At 49.8% G+C, this 19,035-nt stretch overlaps 1 protein-coding gene across 1 annotated transcript in view; it reads left to right on the top strand.

The window, feature by feature from the left end:
* Positions 1-19,035, top strand: part of LOC139368414 (lysine (K)-specific methyltransferase 2D) — a 42,073-nt gene that overhangs the window by 14,684 nt on the left and 8,354 nt on the right. The window contains exons 18-39 of the mRNA XM_071107275.1: positions 1,971-2,080; positions 2,190-2,237; positions 2,466-2,654; positions 3,035-3,217; positions 3,495-3,635; positions 3,942-4,072; positions 4,316-4,616; positions 4,834-5,007; positions 5,213-5,521; positions 7,200-7,324; positions 7,554-9,269; positions 9,428-9,595; positions 9,903-10,006; positions 10,194-11,884; positions 12,019-12,230; positions 12,388-12,454; positions 12,637-12,869; positions 13,506-16,640; positions 16,813-16,956; positions 17,217-17,381; positions 17,675-17,822; positions 18,073-18,154. Of these exons, the coding sequence (XP_070963376.1) occupies positions 1,971-2,080; positions 2,190-2,237; positions 2,466-2,654; positions 3,035-3,217; positions 3,495-3,635; positions 3,942-4,072; positions 4,316-4,616; positions 4,834-5,007; positions 5,213-5,521; positions 7,200-7,324; positions 7,554-9,269; positions 9,428-9,595; positions 9,903-10,006; positions 10,194-11,884; positions 12,019-12,230; positions 12,388-12,454; positions 12,637-12,869; positions 13,506-16,640; positions 16,813-16,956; positions 17,217-17,381; positions 17,675-17,822; positions 18,073-18,154 (9,576 nt within the window). The remainder of the gene's footprint in view (positions 1-1,970; positions 2,081-2,189; positions 2,238-2,465; positions 2,655-3,034; positions 3,218-3,494; positions 3,636-3,941; positions 4,073-4,315; positions 4,617-4,833; positions 5,008-5,212; positions 5,522-7,199; positions 7,325-7,553; positions 9,270-9,427; positions 9,596-9,902; positions 10,007-10,193; positions 11,885-12,018; positions 12,231-12,387; positions 12,455-12,636; positions 12,870-13,505; positions 16,641-16,812; positions 16,957-17,216; positions 17,382-17,674; positions 17,823-18,072; positions 18,155-19,035) is intronic.

The following is a 19,035-nucleotide window of genomic DNA, read 5'->3' as shown; positions in this document are numbered from 1 at the left end:
CTAATTGACATAATTTATTCTGAAGCTTTTTCTCATCATTTTCTGGAGTTTTACAAGCTGTTTAAAGGCACAGTCAGCTTAGTGTATGTAAACTTCTGACCCACTGGTATTGTGATACAGTGAAATAATAATTGTTGGAAAAATTACTTGTGTCAAGCACAAAGTAAATGTCGTAACAGACTTGCCAAAACTTTAGTTTGTTAACAAGAAATTTGTGGAGTGGTTGAAAAACAAGTTTTAATGACTCTTACCTAAGTGTATGTAATCTTCCCGACTTCAACTATGTACAGTGGGGCAAAAAAGTATTTAGTCAGCCACCAATTGTGCAAGTTCTCCCACTTAAAAAGATGAGAGGCCTGTAATTTTCATCATAGGTACACTTCAACTATGACAGACAAAATGAGAAAAAAAAAATCCTGAAAATTACATTGTAGAATTTTTAATGAGTTTATTTGCAAATGATGGTGGAAAATAAGTATTTGGTCACCTACAAACAAGCAAGATTTCTGGCTCTCACATACCTGTAACTTCTTCTTTAAGAGGCTCATCTGTCCTCCACTCGTTACCTGTATTAATGGCACCTGTTTGAACTTGTTATTAGTATAAAAGACACCTGTCCACAACCTCAAACAGTCACACTCCAAACTCCACTATGGCCAAGACCAAAGAGCTGTCAAAGGACACCAGAAACAAAATTGTAGACCTGCACCAGGCTGGGAAGACTGAATCTGAAATAGGTAAGCAGCTTGGTTTGAAGAAATCAACTGTGGGAGCTGATAATCTCCCTCGATCTGGGCTCCACGCAAGATCTCACCCCGTGGGGTCAAAATGATCACAAGAACGGTGAGCAAAAATCCCAGAACCACACGGGGGGACCTAGTGAATGACCTGCAGAGAGCTGGGACAAAAGTAACAAAGCCTACCATCAGTAACACACTACGCCGCCAGGGACTCAAATCCTGCAGTGCCAGACGTCCCCCTGCTTAAGCCAGTACATGTACAGGCCCGTCTGAAGTTTGCTAGAGAGCATTTGGATGATCCAGAAGAAGATTGGGAGAAGGTCATATGGTCAGATGAAACCAAAATATAACTTTTTAGTAAAAACTCAACTCGTCGTGTTTGGAGGACAAAGAATGCTGAATTGCATCCGAAGAACACCATACCTACTGTGAAGCATGGGGGTGGAAACATCATGCTTTGGTGCTGTTTTTCTGCAAAGGGACCAGGACGACTGATCCGTGTAAAGGAAAGAATGAATGGGGCCATGTATCGTGAGATTTTGAGTGAAAACCTCCTTCCATCAGCAAGGGCATTGAAGATGAAATGTGGCTGGGTCTTTCAGCATGACAATGATCCCAAACACACCGCCCGGGTAACAAAGGAGTGGCTTCGTAAGAAGCATTTCAAGGTCCTGGAGTGGCCTAGCCAGTCTCCAGATCTCAATCCCATAGAAAATCTTTGGAGGGAGTTGAAGGTACGTGTTGCCCAGCAACAGCCCCAAAACATCACTGCTCTAGGGGAGATCTGCATGGAGGAATGGGCCAAAATACCAGCAACAGTGTGTGAAAACCTTGTGAAGACTTACAGAAAACGTTTGACCTCTGTCATTGCCAACAAAGGGTATATAACAAAGTATTGAGATAAGTATTTGGTCAATAACAAAAGTTTATTTTCCACCATAATTTGCAAATAAATAAATAAAAATCCAACATTTTTTTTTCTCATTTTGTCATAGTTGAAGTGTACCTATGATGAAAATTACAGGCCTCATCTTTTTAAGTGTGAGAACTTGCTTAATTGGTGGCTGACTAAATACTTTTTTGCACCCACTGTATGTATATTAGGCTAAAGAGAAGAGGACCCAAGACCTATCCTTTAGGGACCCCCGTTCTACTGCTTTGGTTGTACCATGTTAATGCTTTGTCCAGAAAGAGCGGTATCTCTTTCATCATGTGTTTCTCCCCATGTAGATGGGTGCACGCGGTGTGTGAGAGTCTGTACACTGAGGACGAGGTGGAGCAAGCTTCTGATGAGGGCTTTGCCTGCACCTCCTGCACTCCCTACGTCCCCAAACCCATAGGTAAGCCTATCAACTTCAAACCAGTGCATTTGATTAGAAGAAAGTGAAAACGGTGACGACATGAAATGTGTTCTGTAATTCTCACACTTCCCCCTCGGATTGTCTGCAGTAACAGTGGATACGACCTACATGTCAGCCATGAAGATAAAAGAACCAGGTTGGTTTTTTTCTCTTTTGAACTGTTTATATGTAAGGACACATTATGTTTTTTTTCACCTCCCAAGGTGCCTTACACCAACCTCTTGTAGTTTTAACAATCGGCACGGCACATTTTTTATTTGTATGTATCCAAGTAATTGTTTGTTTAGTAGAAATAGCTCTTACTCGTCAAATGTTTGTGTAGTTTTATCAGTCATCAACCCTCGCTCCTCCCTGTCCCACCCAGAGCGTCAGTTCTACCGGTTGGAGGGAGTGTGGCTGACCGAGACGGGCATGTCCCTGCTGCGTAGCATTTCTATGTCTCCCCTACACAAGAGACGTCAGAGGCGTTCCCGCCTGGATATGCTGTGTGGCGACGGGGGGCATGACGGCATTGAGCTACGAGACGGCGAGGGAGACGGGGACGAGGGAAAAGGTGGGTGGATTTTCTGCTGTCTTGTTTCTCTAAGTGACCGGGGTTTCTATAGGAGGAGGATGAAATTGCTCCGTGCCTTGACACTGATCGAAGGTCAGATTTGCCATTATCCCCTAATGGGTTTCAGGTTCAAATTTGGGGTTGCAAACTGGTCCTAGATGTGTGTTTTAAACACTTTCTACCAAAAGTTTAAAAAAAAATAAAAATTTAAATTTTTTATATGCTTTGAAAGGTCATCTTGGACCTTCTTGATTTATTGATTTGACATGTATTGTTCTTCAAGAGGTGATTCCTTACGTCATGCATGTATTTGTGCACCCACTTTGGTCTGTCACTTCCTCTGCATTGACCATGAATTTCTCGCTCTCTTGTTGTTCCAGGCTGTGGGGAGCCCATGGAATGTGAGACCGGAGCCCCTGGTGTAAAACAGGAGCCTCCAGGGAGCCCAGACAGAGAGCTGGGAGCAGAAGGAGGTGGTGAGGGGATGGAGGAGGGCCTCCTCAAAGGAGGAGTAGAGGAGACTGGCGAGGGGAAGAAGAGGAAGAGGAAACCCTACAGACCAGGTCAGAGGGCACTCTAACTAGACATATTGGTTAAAATACTATTTGTTTCTTTTGCGACGCTTTAGCCTCGCTTGCCTGGTACAATGGGACTAAAAGAATAGTCCTAAAAGTGCAGGTCTGGCACACCAGACAGTCTCAATCAAACACGGAAAGTATTTGAAAGAAAACGGATACTATTAGATCCCAGGTCGATCCAACAGACCCCTGTAGTGACATCATATCATTTGTCACCGCTCTATGACGGTCACATTCAAATAAACGTTTATATTTCCCGCAGGGATCGGTGGCTTCATGGTGCGCCAGAGGAAGTGTCACACGCGGATGAAGAAAGGTCTGTTCCCCCATCTGTCTCATCTGGCTGGAGACGGGACAATTACTACAGATGGACGGACGGGAGAGAAACTAACCCTAGAGGAAGGCAAGTTACAAGTTACAACAGCCACCTGCCGCCATTGTACTGGTCAATCACTGAAATACTCGCATCTGTTGGAGAGAGGTCAAATTCTTCGACGTTTTGTAAAAAAATATATAATAAACCTTATGCGACCGCTGCGGAAATAAGTTATTGTTCATGTGCTTTCATGTCTCATGTTCCGGGTTTCAAATGTACATTGTGTCGATGAATGATTGTATTTGCAACCCAAAACAAAATATTTTAATATAATTCCTGCTTTCAAAATTGGGATTCTGAACATCTGAAATGACACGTGCTGTTTGTTGACAGGGCCCCACCCAGACACACCTATAGATGGCGCCCCGGAGACTAAGCCAGCTGAGGGAGAGGGGGAGCAGGCCAAGAAACGACGAGGCAGGAAGAAGAGCAAACTGGAGGACATGTTCCCAGCTTACCTGCAGGTACATTCTCTCTCACCACCTCTCACCATGGGCTATTCTAAAGACTTCAGTTAGCAACCCAGAGGAACCCGTTTCCCGGACACAAATTAAGCGCAGTGGAATACAAAGCATGCTCAATTGAGATTCTCCATTTGAAGTTACTTCTCAGTCCAAGGCTAGACTTAAATCTGTGTCTGGGGAAAATAGCCCGTAGTGTCTAGAGACCAACTCCCTAACATCAGAGTTATCTATCTCTCTGTGCAGGAGGCGTTCTTTGGTAAACAACTGATGGACCTGAGTAAGAAGGCTCTCCTGGTTCCCTCAGGACCGAGGCATCATGGTGCCGTGGGTCTCCTCCGACCTCCACTGCCCCATGCACCTGGGGACAGACCCACCGCACCTGACGCAACGGAGGCCAGGGAGCGAGCAATGGGGTCTGGGATGCACCTGAAGCAGGAGGGGGGTGAAGGATCCCAGGCTCAGGGCGAGGGAGCAGGGTCGTCTTCGTCCGTTAAAGAACCAAGTTCGACGGACCCTCAAGGCTCCGACACGGAGAAGAATGAAGGTAAAGAGATCACGGTGATGCTGAAATAACATTTCAGAATTGCAGAATATAAAAGGGATACTTGACAAGCCTAGTGTGCAGGAGCTTATTTTCTTTGGGTGAGAGATCTGTGTGTTGGAGTTGCAGGTGTTTAGTTTTGCCATATGCTACCAGTTTGGTCTTGGCGGATGCTTTTCCCCACTAGTCTAACATGCCTTCCGTTCGGTCTCTCTCCCAGGTCTCCCTCAGGGCATGGAGAGTCAGGACTCTGAGCAGTTCTTCAGGAAGGTCCTGGGAACGTCAGAGGGGGCCTCTTTAGGAGGGTCGCTACAGAGCAGCATGATGCCCATCCTGGAGGGAGTCAAGGGGGAGATGAACCGCAGTGGTCTGCCACAGAGGAGCCTCCTCACTGGTACAGGCCTAGAAAGCTCACTTTTCATAGGAAGTATAAATGTGGAAATGAGTGTGACGTTGAACTTAAGACATCTCACTAAGAGAAAGGAGTAGAAAATGTGAACAGCGTGATGATATATGGAGTAATAGTTTGTTGTCGTTAAGGAACTGTTAGGCTCATGGTAAAGCAGGACATGTCACTCATACAAGCTGATCCCTTTCAGGGTCACTGCCCTCAGCTGGTGTGATGGAGTCCTTCCCTGGACTCTCTCAGTCTCCGTTCTTCGACATGCGGGACCGGGCAGGTCTGTTCAGTCCAGACGGGGGAGAGGAAAGCCCATGGGCAACCCCCTCCACCCCTGCCACACCCTCCACTCCCCCTACCCCCGGCGAGGCAGATGGAGACGGGCTGTCCTATAACCAGCGCAGCCTCCAGCGCTGGGAGAAGGACGAGGAGCTAAGAGAGATGTCCACCATCTCCCCTGTACTCTACGCAAACACAAACTTCCCCACTCTCAGACGGGACTACCCAGGTGAGTAGATGGAGGGAGATCTTAGATAAAATTAATAAGTGGCCTTTTCTAATTTTTAGGAGGTTTGCTCTGGATAAGATGGTGCTTCCAAAGTTCTAATTAAATAAAATAAAAAATTATCTCTGAAAATGAACCAAATATCAAATGTTTTGACAGGAGTTTACCGGAATATACAGTACCAGTCAAAAGTTTGGACACACCTACTCATTCAACGTTTTTTCTTAATGTTTTACTATTTTCTACAGTGAAGAATAATAGTGACGGCATCAAAACGATGAAAGAAGGCATATGGAATCATGTAGTAACCAAAAAAGTGTTACAAAAAAATCTAAATATATTTTAGATTCTTCAAAGTAGCCACCCTTTGCCTTGACGACAGCTTTGCACACTCTTGGCATTCTCTCAACCAGCTTCATGAGGAATGCTTTTACAATAGTCTTGAAGGACTTCCCACATATGCTGAGCACTTGTTGGCTGCTTTTCCTTCACTCTGCGGTGCAACTCATCTCAAACCATCTCAATTGGGTTGCGGTCAGGTGATTGTGGAGGCCAGGTTATCTGATCCATCACTCTCCTTCTTGGTCAAATAGCCCTTATACAGCCTGGAGGTGTGTTGGGTCATTGTGCTGTTGAAAAACAAATAATAGTCCCACTAAGCGCAAACCAGTAGGATAGCGTATCGCTGCTGAATGCTGTGGTAGCCATGCTGGTTAAGGTTGCCTTGAATTCTAAATAAATCACAGACCGTATCACCAGCAAAGCACCATCACACCACTTTGTTCATGGTGGTAACCACACATACGGAGATCATCTTTTCACCTCTGCGTCTCATAAAGACACAGCGGTTGGAACAAAAAAAATCTCACATTTGGACTTTCCACCGATCTAATGTCCATTGCTTGTGTTTCTTGGCCCAAGCAAGTCTCTTCTTATTATTGGTGTCCTTTATTAGTGGTTTCTTTGCAGCAATTTGACCATAAAGGCCTGACTCACACAGTCTCCTCTGAACAGTTGCTATTGAGATGTGTCTGTTACTTGAACTCTGTGAAACATTTATTTGGGCTGCAATTTCTGAGGCTGGTGACTCTAATGAACTTGTCCTCTGCAGCAGAGGTAACTCCTTTCCCGTGCTTGATGGCTTTTGCGACTGCACTTGAAGAATGTTCTTGAAATTTTCTGTATTGACTGACCTTCATGTCCTAATGGACTGTTGTTTCTCTTTGCTTGTTTGAGCTGTTCTTGCCATAATATGGTCTTTTAGCAAATAGGGCTATCTTCTGTATACCACCCCTACCTTGTCAACACAACTGATTTGTCTCAAACGCATTAAGAAGGAAAGTTATTCCACAGATGAACTTTTAACAAGGCAGACCTGTTAATTGAAATGCATTCCAGGTGATTACCTCATGAAGCCGGTTGAGAGAATTCCAAGAGTGTGCAAAGCTGTCATCAAGGCAAAGGGTGGCTACTTTGAAGAATCTAAAAAAAAAAAAAAAAAATTTGATTTGTTAAACACTTTTGGTTACTACATGATTCCATATGTGTTATTTCATAGTTTTATTCTACAACGTAGAAAATAGTAAAACAAATAAACGCCCTTGAATGAGTAGGTGTGTCCAAACTTTTGATTGATACTGTATATAATGTAAGTTGTGATCCTCTCTCTTCTCTCTGACAGACTGGTCCAGTCGCTGTAAACAGATCATGAAGATCTGGAGGAAGGTTTCAGCTGCAGACAAGGTTCCTTTTCTGCAAAAGGCCAAAGACAACAGAGCAGCTCAGCGGATCAACAAGGCACAGAAGGTGGGAGTTTAGGCCAGATAATTGATTCATAGGGCCAGCTTCCTTGATCCAGATCAAGCCCACGCCTGAACTAAAATAATCTGTTTTGAATTTCCAATGACAATGCTTTTAATGCACTTCAAGACTTAATCTGGGTCTAGGAAACCAGCCCAAAGCATACGTTTGTCACTGTAAGGACATCTACATACAGACTCCTTGCCTTTCTCTAACTGTCTCTTCTCTTATACAGCAGGCAGAGAGCCAGGTGTGTCGGCCCATCAAGACAGAGGATGATGGTAGTGTTCGGGTCAAAGGGGAACGTCCAAGCCTGCACCTCCAGATCCCGCCACCCTCAGGTTCTGTCTCCAACCCCTCCCAGCCCAGCTCGGCAGAGAGCCCCTTCCCCTTCCACCCCGACTTGGGTTCCTCTTCGGTTTTCTTCCCCGACGGTCCTCTCAAGACCCCAAGCTCGGCATCGGCAGATATGAGGACAGATCCCTTTGCCAAGCAGCCTCCCCAGTCCCCCCACCCCTCTCACCACTCCCACCCCTCCACCCCATACTCCTCCCACCAGGCCGCCTCCAGCCCCATGCAGGGCCAGGCCTCTTCCTCAGGTTACCTCCATCCTGTCCCGCAGGGCCCTCTTCAGGGACGGCCGGCCAGCCTCGGCCCCTTCGACATGCACCCAGGGACTCCCCGGCGGGCCCAGCAGGTGGACCCATTTTTCAGGCCACAACAACAGATCCAGTGTCACCTGCCCCAGTCACAGCAGGGCTCTCAGGAGCACCTAGGCCCCCCAGAAAGCCCTCGGTCCAGGGGTGGAGGGCCTGGGGACTCCCCTCTCTTCTCCCCGCCCCACACCACCCACTATGGAGACCCGTTTCGAGGCCAGCAGCAGGGGATGGGGCGTCCAGAATACGGTTCCTCCCCCTCCCATGTGTCCTCACCTGCCGGGATGGGACAGTACAGGGCTGATATGAGTGGGGGACCCTCTCCCCGCTCCTCCTCCACGGGACGCCAGGACCTGAGTAACACAGGCTCCCCTGCAGGGATGCTGGACTCTGGGGATGGCTTGTTCAAGGCTCCCATGACGCCCCGGATGCACCAAGGGGACAGCGGGGTGGTACTCCACCCTGGAGCCTCACCCAACCACCACTCTGAGGGCTACCGCCAGTCCCCCTCTACCCCGTTTCAGGACCCCTATGCCCAGCCTCCTCTCACCCCCAGACCCCAGTCTGGGGATAGCTGCTCCCCCCTCCCCCAGAGGCATCCCCAGGCCCAACAGGAGTCCTGCCCCAGGGTCCCCTCCAGCCCTCAGTCCCAAGGCAGCTCCCAGTCTCCCCTCACTCCTGGAGCCCTCTCCAACGATGCATTCTCTGTCCAGTCCCCGGCATCCAACTCGCGCTTCCAGTCGCCTGACCCCTACTCCCAGCCGCCCTCGCGCCCCCAGTCCAGGGACCCCTTTTCTGCTTTGCACAAGCCCCCCCGACCCACCTCCGCTGTTCCAGAGGGCACCCCAAGCTACAGAGGCTCACCTCACCCCAACCAGTCTCCTTCACTCCCCCCGTCCTCCACCCCTGTCGGGGACCCTCTCTCTGGGAAGCCCTCTGGGCCGCCTGGGTTCAGCCGGGGCCCCAACATGGCCTATCAGATGGCCCAGCAGCAACAGCAACAACTCCTCCAACAGCAGCAGCAGCAGCAACAACAACAACAACAGCAGCTTCAGCAGCAGCAGCAACAACAACAACAGCAGCTCCAGCAGCAGCAACAGCCCCAGACTCAGGCCATGGGTTCCAACTTCCACTCCAGGATGCCCCCCCAGCAGGACCCCACAGCCCCCCAACCCCCGGATGCACCTCAAACCCAGGGGACTATGTCCGGCGCCCAGGAGATGCCTGACATGTCAACGGTTCAGGATCCTTCACTACTGGACCTCAGCCCCTCTGAGCTGGAGAAGCAGAGACAGGTATATGTTCTATTTGCTTTAACTAGGATCTAATTTATTCCACTATGACTATGGGGCTAATCTTCTAAGAGTCCTTCAACATCACAAGATAAATAATTGTCCCTTATTGTCATTCTTAGGCCTGATATAACCGGTGTTTCTTCTTCTTCCTCTGATAGCGACAGAAACTGAGGGAGTTGTTGATCCGACAGCAGATGCAGCGAAACTCAATCCGGCAAGAGAAAGAGGCTGCAGCAGCCAACAGTGCTGCCCCCTGTTGGCCTGGAGGTGACATGGCAGCCTATCAGCAAGACAAAGCCCGTCGTGCTCCACCACCCTACCCACAGGTACGCTATAATATGTCGAACAACATGTCCGACATCAACTTGCATCAACTTGGGTCAGGCTCAAAATGTTTTGAATCTGAGTGGAACTGGGGAGGTACTACTTAAACCTGTACAATAAGAACACATTTTTGTTTTCCATTTCAAAAAATGTTTCTACGTTTTGCCCTACTGAAAATGACCGTGGTAATGTCTCCGTTTGGCTGGTGATTCTCAGCGGTTTCTTAGTATTTTATTTGAATTTCCCTTGAGGGGATTGATAAAGTTGTAATTGAATTGAATAGTAGGCCCTTGTTGTTTGTCCCAATAGGACCGTGCTGCTGCTGGTGCCCAGGCAGCATTGGCAGGGAAGATGGATGGTGGCCGCCTCCCACCCACAGGAACCCCTGCCATGATGGACCCCAACCAGCTCAGGTATACACTCAAATCTCTCCTTTCTCTTCCGTCTGTGTTTTCTCTTTCTTAAATGCACTCACAGCTGCTGTACATTGAAAGAAATGCCATCAGGAATTATTTCAGCCAAGATAACCTTTTTGTGCACATCGCTTTCTCACTAGCTTCCGGTACGTTTTGACATTTTGTCTGTATTTGTCTTTTGTAGACAACCAGGGCCCCCCAACCCCCAGGGCATGTATGGTCGACCTCCGTTCCCTGGCCAGTGGCAGCAGAGCCCGGGTCCCCGTCGGTTCCCCCAGCCTGGCATAGAGGGTGTGGGCCCCAGGCACAACCTCAACTCCCCCCTCAACATGCAGCCCGGCATGGACCCCGGAGGACCCCCACCACAGTTCATTGAGCTGAGGCACAACTCTCAGAGGCTGCCCCTGGGGACCCAGTTTCTCCAACGTGGGCCCCAGCAACGGCCACGTCTATATATCCCCCAGCAGCAGGAAATGGCCCCCGGACAGTTTATTCATCATCCAATGCCTCAGGGTATGGACTCTCAGACAGAGGGGGTTAGAGACTCACGGCTGGGGCTACAGCAGGGTGGTATGAGTCTATTACTGCCACAGCAGAGCACTGGCCCCTCACAGCAGCAACCCCATCTCCAGCCCCACACAGGCACTTCCCAGACCGCTAACGCTCCCAGTTCTCACTCTGGGCAGCAGCAGCACCAGCCTTCCCAGGACTCCACAGAGTCCCAGGCTGGAGCTTCAGGGGACCCTAATGTTGATCTCCCCGAGCCCGACCTGGAGGATCCGTTTGCCCCCAAAAGGCTAGGGAATGCCCCCGGGGATGGAGGAATGGAAGATGAGGATGACCTGGCTCTAGATCTAGACCCTGATAAGGGTGACGACGACCTGGGTAACCTTGACAACCTGGAAACCACAGATCCGCACCTAGACGACTTACTCAACAGTGACGAGTTTGACCTGCTGGCTTATACGGACCCTGAGCTGGACCAAGGGGACCCCAAGGATGTGTTCTCGGACCAGCTGCGGTTGGTGGAAGCAGAGGGTGAAACACCAGGTACCTCTGGAGCTCAGGACATCAAAGTGGAACAGAAACCAAACGTGGAGGAAAACCCCATCTCAAACACGGGGGGCTCCACGTTGTCCACAACACCCCATCCCTCCTCCTCGGAGTCTGCCGACACCTCCAGGATAAAGCTGGAGCCAGGCCAAGCGGTGGTGAAGGATGAGATGGGAGAAGCAGTCTCCATGCTCCTTCAAACAAACAAATCATCCACTCAATCAGAGAACCAGGGTGCCTCTCTGAGCTCTGTGCGGTTAGGGGGGCTCCCATACCCTCTTCCTGGTCAGGCTGACTCCTTATCCTCTCTGGGGGAGGACCCTTTGGGGCTGCCCGATGGAGGGGGACAGCACTCCCCAGCCGTGGATCTAGACAAAGTCGAGAGCTCTCTGGAAGCCAGCGAGCTTCCCTTGCTGATCCAGGACCTGCTGGAGCACGAGAAGAAGGAGCTCCAGAAACAGCAGCAACAGCAGCAGCTCAGCTCCCTCCACCAGGGGGCAATGAGGGCTCACATGGGAGGCCACCCCAACCACCAGGGCGGTCCTGGACATATCATGCTGACCCAGCACCAGCACCACCGCCCCCAACCCCAGAGTATGATGGGACAGCCAGGTATGGTGCCACGCCCTCCACACCTCCTGCAGCAGCAAAGGATCATGGGACAACCTGGGATGACGCCACAGCACATGGCTGCCATGGCTCAGCAACAAGGCATGATGAGGATGGGGCATCCTGGGGGAATTCACCCAGGACTCAACCCACAGCAGCAGCAACAACAGATTAAACAGTCAACTCTGGCTGATAACTTCTTCCCTGATAAAGGTAAATAAATGAGTTCTCAAGATTGTTTGATCTTGTTTGAATCATGATTCTTGCATGATTCCTGAATCCTTGTTTGAATCATGACGTTTTCCTTTAATACATTTTCCCCGGTGTTTCTGCTTGCTCCGTCACAGATCTAGACAAGTTTGTGACTGACGACGTCATGGATCCCATCGCCAAGGCAAAGATGGTGGCACTGAAGGGCATCAAGAGAGTGTTGGCACAGGACCCAATGGGGGTACCCTCTGGAATCAACAGACAACAGGTCTCTCTGTTGGCCCAGAGACTAGCGTCGGCACCGGGAACAGGAGATCCACAGGGTCAACTCGCATCTGGCCCATCTAAGGTACGGTGTCTCACTTGTCCAAACATAACCAGGACAATATAATGTGTTCATAATATTCATCCTGTAAAGCCGATCATTTGCTGTGGGATCCTCAAAACACAATCACTCTTGTCTGTTTATCTGATTTATGTATTTTGACAACTTCTTTTATTTTTAGGAAGGGGAATGCAGTGACCCAACACAATCGAGACCCAACCCTCCCCAGTTTGTACAAGGGATCATCAGTAAGTTCTACAAATTGTTCCAGCGTTATAATACTTACATATATTTGTTAGTTGATGTAGTCCAGTGTTTTCCCATACCTCTCCTTGAGTACCCCCAGCCATTGCACATATTTGATGTATTCCAATATAAGCACACCTGATTTGAATTGGTCAACGAATCACCCCCCTGTTCTCCCTACCAGACGATGCAGAGCAGCATCAGTATGAAGAGTGGCTCCTGCACACCCAGCAGCTGCTGCAGATGCAGCTCAAGTTCCTGGAGGAGCAGATCGGAGCTCACCGCAAGTCCCGCAAGGCTCTGTGTGCCAAGCAGCGCACTGCCAAAAAGGCAGGCCGTGATTTCGCCGAGGCTGACGCAGAGAAACTCAAATTGGTCACAGAGGAGCAGGGCAAGATCCAGAAACAACTGGACCAGGTGGGGAAGACTCTCTGAAAATCTTTACCCCATCCATCTACCCACCCACCCACCCATCATCATGCTTTCCTGTCTTAAAGTAACTGGCCAGTGTGAAATCTCACTTTTAAAAGTTGATATTCTGTTAACTCATAAACAAATAGTGTTGTTGACTCGTCGTGTATTTGTGCCCAAAGCATATATTTCAGAGAAAAAACACGTGAAAACCCCACCCCAGACTTAAACTGTTGCTATTTCCTCATGGAGGATGATGTCATCCTCCCGAGTAAGATGAGCTGGCCAATCAGCGGTCTACTCATATACATATTTTTTGTGACCAGTATACACTCACACATTCTGTTGTTGGTACGCCCATGCCTTTCCTACACAGAAAAGCTGCTTTTTAAAGGGAAACGTCAACATTTTTCAACTTGCACTGTTTTCACATATGTTGAGGTTGGGTTGGGGTGGTGCTGTAGATAATACATATGAATTTGCAGAATTGTGATATTTTCCTTTAACATAATTATCAATTTTTGGATGGAAAACTATTTCACCCATATTTCTAATTCTAAGTCATATTTCATAGAAATCTGGAAACACTGGACAGTTACTTTAATATTGGCTCCTGTTAACACATCTCTTGTTGTGTTTCAGGTGCGAAAGCAGCAGAAGGAACACACCAACCTGATTGCAGAGTACAGGAGCAAGCAGCAGCAGCACCAGCAGGGCTCCAGTCTCCTGGCCCCAGGGCCCTCCACCCAGGGGACCCACTTGCTCTCCAAGATGCCCGGGCAGATGATGATGGGTCAGCAAGGAGGTATGCCCGTCAGAATTCCCCCACAGGGGCAGCCTTTCCTAGGAGGAGGCCAGCACCCTGGAGCTCTGGGAGTCAGATCCCCTGGTCCTCCTGGTGGTCCTCCTGCAGGGTTCTTCCCCCAGGGTCCAGGAGGAGTCCAAGGGGCAGACCAAAGACTTCTCCAGGAGAGACAACACAGGATGCAGATGATCCAGAAACTACAACAGCAGCAGCAACAACAGGCGATGATGCAAGGCCAGCAACCCATGCCACATCCAGGTGTCCAACCAGGTATGTTGCCACAGCCAAGCGTCATGGGTAACTCTCTGATTAGTCAACAACAACCAAACCTCCAACAGGGAATTATGCCCAACCAGGCCATGGTGCCCCAGGGTATGGTACCAGGGCAGGCTGTGGCCCAGCCAGCTCAGACCCTGATGGGAGGGCAGCCTATGAACCAGCCTCCAGGCATGATGGTTGCTCAGCCAGGCATGATGGGGGCCCAGCCAGGCATACAGCAGCAACAGAGGCCTCAGGTCCTAATGGGCCAGCAGGGAGTAGTGGGACCCCCTCAGCACCATGGACTCAGAGGACCCGGCCAGGCCCAGCTCACACCTCAACAACAACAAATCCTGGCCCAGCGCATGTTGGCGCAACAGAAGCTACAGCAGCAGCAAGTGGCACAACAACAGCTCAGGCAACCACCACCACCACAGGGCTTCATCAGCCAACCCAACCAGTCTCACGACTCCCAGGGAGGACTCTCTCAACCTGCTACCCCAGGTCAGATGGGATCTTCTCCCGCTTCAGCAGGGGGGAGCACACGGGTCACCCCGCAACCAACTGAGGGGCTGCAGCAGGGGGAGAGTGGAATCCTTAGTCCTAGCTCCAGGACACCTCCACAGCAGGGTGGACCTGGACCTTTAACCCCTGGCCAGATGACCCAACCAGGGGCTTCTGGAGAGCAACAGGCGGTAGTGGGACAACAACAACAGCAGCAATACATGGCCCAGCAGCAGCAACAGGCACCACAACAACCTCCTCAAAATGCTCAAGCTGGACATCAACAGCAAGCAGGTTACCAACAGGCTGGCATGCACCCCCAAGTACAACAGCAGCAATCACAGCAGCAACAGCAGCTTCAACAGCAACTCTCTCTACAGCGACAGAGTTCCCTCAATGCTGATCCCTCAACGTCTGGTTTGGTTACCGTCAAGCAGGAAGGACAGCAGATGTGTTACATGGCCCAACAGCAGCAGCAGCAGCAACAACAACAACAACAACAACAACAGAATCTTATGCAGCAAGCCCAAGACCCCATTAGACAACAACATGACAATATGGGCCAGATGCAAAATGTGATGGGTCAACAGAACCACCCTGGTCAGCCTCAGCCCGTCCCTGGTATGCCAGGCCACCCTAGTCCCCAGCAACAGGCCCTCATGGCCCAGCAGCAGAAGCAGCAGGCCATGATGGGCATGCTTAGAGCCCAGCAGCAGGGCATGATGCCTGGCCAGAGGCCTGGGGGTCCACCTGGTCAGATACGCACCCCAGTCAACATCCAGACTATCATAGCCCAGAACCCCCAGCTCCGACACCTCACCCCCAACCAGCAGATACAGCACATCCAGGCCATGATCCAACAGCGCCAGCTCCAACAGCAGCAGCAGCAGCAACAACAACAGGGCCAGATGCTGAGGCTCCAGGTGGGTCAAGGACAGCCAGGCCAGATGAGGCCCCAGGGGCCACTAGGACCGGGGCAGCAGGTGGGACAGGTCCAGAGGATGCCTGGTGGTCTGGAAGCCCAGCAGCAGCAGATGCACTATGGAGGAGCTCTTGGGAAACCAGGGGGAGTGGGCTCCCCGCAACAACCAGGAATGATGGGCCCCGGCCAACCACCGGGCGTGGTGACTCCTCAGATGCAGCAGCAAGGGATCACAGGACCTGTAGTCCAACAGCAGCAGCCAGGAGCCTCGCCTCAGTACGCACTGAGTGTCCAACAGCAGCAGATGATGATACAGCAACAACAGGCCCAGCAACACCAGATGATGAGAGGCCAGGTACCCATGGCTCGCTCCCCCATGGGGCAGATACGTGGTGGGCCCCCCCAGGGCCGCCTCATAAGGCCCATGTCTCCCCGCCAACCCTTGGCCAACTCCCCTGGTGACCCACAGCGCCACGCCATGGCACAGGCGATGGGAATGCGTCAACCCAACCAAGTCATGCAACACCAGCAACAACCACAGATCCACATGGCTCAACAACGCTTCCAGGGATCTCCCTCCCACGCAGGCTCCCCTGGAGGATCCTCAGTGCAGAAACAGGAAGCAGGCATGAGCCCAGCTACCCCAGGAACGCCGCACTCCACCAACGTTGCCTCTCCGTCTGTAACTGACGGGGCAGCTGGGAAAGGTAGTCCTTACAGTCAGATCAAGGCGTCTCCTCTCAGGTCACCTGGAGCATCCAAGAGTCCCCTGGACTACCCTGGGCTTAAGGTGGGAAGTGGCAACCCAACCCATAGCCAAGTCCCTCCGAACGGGCCTTCGCCTCAGAAGGGTGAGAGTGGACAGCAGGGCCAGCAGCATCCACAACAGGACTCAGAGAGCCAGGGTGGTCCTCAATCTCCACCAGGCTCCAGAGAGGGTGCGCTGTGTAAAATGACCCTACAGAACATCAAACAGGAGCCCAGAGAGGTGACTTGTGATGGAGAAGGTGGTGGTGGTCCTCACTCCGGGGCCATCAAGAGGGAGGTGACTGGGGAGCCGGTTGGAGGGTTTGGTAACACTGGTCCTGGACCAGGAGGGGACCCCGGAGCCCAGGTCCCCAGGACTGAGACAGGACAACAGTTGCTGCAGAAGCTCCTGAGGACCAAGAACCTGCAGCTGGCAGCTCAGAGGCCATCTGACGGCATCCACAATGAGATCAACGGACACATCAACAGCAAGCTGGCCATGCTGGAGCAGAAACTACAGGGGACTCCACGCAACATGGAGGTGAGTCAGATATATCCTATCCGTTATGACTGTTCTCGTTTTTGCAAGGTAGTAAGTAGGTACTAGTCATAGAAATATATTTAGATTGTCATATTTTGATGGTACTAGTCCTCTCAAATGGGGGCGATGGCGCAATTCCTTGCTTCATTGCTTTTGTTGGTCCTCATCACAGGATCTGCAGTCCATCACAAAGAGGGCTCCTGTTGCCAAGGTAAAGCGCACCAACAAGCCTGGAGAACGAGCACCCCAGTCCCGTAAGAAGAAGAAAGAGGAGGTTGGGAAGAGCACTGAAGCCCTGATGAAACAACTGAAACAGGTAAGAGGAGGTGACCTCCGAGGCTTGGTGAATGAATACCAGACCTTTTCTCACCGAAACCAAGTGGGACATTTTAATTGAACGAAAGGGTGTTGATTTTAGTGTATGCTGTATTATTTGCTAACTTCGATAAAAAAAAAACGCTTTAACAAATGCAGTGCATATTTTGTAGGATGTCACTTTTTACAGTAATACCTAATTTGTCTTTAAAAAAAAATGTTGGTGACAAAAACTTCAATGTTCTCATTATTTCCATCCAGGGCCTTTCTCTCCTTCCCCTGATGGAGCCCTCCATCACTGCCAGTCTGGACCTGTTCGCCCCCTTCGGCAGCAGCCCAGCCGACGGCAAGGCCCAGCTCAAGGGCTCCTTTGGAAATGCAGTACTGGACAACATCCCGGACTACTACTCTCAGCTTCTCACCAAGGTAACTGTCTTGTGTACAGCGTAGACTTACTGTGGTGGTCCAGATTTCCAGCTGCATATTGTTCTTGATGCAGGAGTAACAGTGTCTCTATGTTCTCGTCTTTTATTTATGTGTATTCACCCTCCCAGTAGTTTTAACAAGATTTTCATATTTGTAGCTTTTGATGCGCTTTCTTTCTGTTATGAAAAGTGCTATAGAAGTTTAAATGATTATCGTTATTCTATAACAATCACTTTTATTGCTCTCAATTATCCCACTGTCCACTGTTTAACCACGGCACCCTGTATCCTTAGAGTAACCTCAGTAATCCACCAACACCCCCGTCCTCCCTGCCCCCCACACCACCCCCCTCGGTACAGCACAAGATGCTCAATGGGACGACTGCTGTGGAGGAGCTGACTGAGGTACAGAAGGAGACCGAGACCACAGAGGACACTATGGGTAAGACAAGGTTTTTATAAAAAATTAATGGAAATAAAGCTATTTTGTGTTTTTAAGGTCGTTCTTTTAAATAAAGACTCACTTCGTCTCACTTCCAAGCCTGTATGTTTTGTCATCCAAAACCCCTTAGTAATTTCATGGTCTTTGTTCCTATCCGGCTTGAATGTACAGTGTTTTATACAGTGCAATCAGATTTGATGAGCAGCTGAACAGTCTGTTAATGGCATCTCTCGCTACAATGTGTCTGCAGATTCTGTCACTGAGGAGGTGAAGAGTATGGATATCCTTGCTGCGCTCCCCACCCCTCCTCACAACCAGAACGAGGACATCAGGTATGATATGCAGGGCCTAAATGTTCACCTGTCCTTTTTAAGGGCGGGAGGTTACCGTGGTAATGTGGCTGTCATGTTTGTGCCTGTGAGATTGAGTCTGACTAGTAGCCCTGTTATCTTCTCTTCCCTGACAGTTGAAACTCAAACATTGATAGAACAACCTAGCTTGTGAACCGAAACACAAGGACAAAGTCTTACTTTAGTAGACTTTTGTTTCAAGTAAATTAGACCGACTTTTATGCCAGCCAAACAGTGTTGTAGCACGAGGTGGGATAGGCTATAGGATTCGTAGGTCTTTGACTTTTAGTGATGAATTTGCCAGCTATCAAACAAGAAACAGCCAATGCAGCACTTATTTAGCTTTGTATGTGGTCATACTTGACCTATTTGTATTCACAATTGCGAGTGAAATGCTGACACCTTGGAGAGCCCTGACACCTTTACCCGCCAATGCCAAAATCGACCCACATCTGGCGGGTGGCGGGGTGTTCATTTTAGGCCCTGGTGGTCACCTGTCCTAATCCTGTGTTAGGGATGGGCACAGTCAGTCAAACTGACGTTCGTATTCGGAATACTTGCGTGAGCATTCATTTCATTTGTTAAAATAAAAATAAAATGATCTGTGACGTTGCTACACACAAGGATATGCCATGGCGTTTGAAATCCTTCATTTAATAAAAATCGACTTGACTTTATGACGTCCCTTATCGCCTACTCCGGTTTCAAGCCTGTAGTTTGTCGGCACTACAGTCAGTAGCTCCATGTGTAGCAACGTGAAGTGGGAGCTCTCTTATCAATGCGAAATGGAATACAAATGACACAATTAAGTTCTCTAAATGTGTCGGCTACAACAAGCAACCGACAGGTGGGCTGCTGTTTAG

Source organism: Oncorhynchus clarkii, chromosome 16, assembly GCF_045791955.1.
Source record: "Oncorhynchus clarkii lewisi isolate Uvic-CL-2024 chromosome 16, UVic_Ocla_1.0, whole genome shotgun sequence".
Taxonomy (NCBI): domain Eukaryota; kingdom Metazoa; phylum Chordata; class Actinopteri; order Salmoniformes; family Salmonidae; genus Oncorhynchus; species Oncorhynchus clarkii.
Note: the sequence above shows the minus strand (reverse complement) of the source record. Positions and strands in the feature narration are given on the sequence as shown.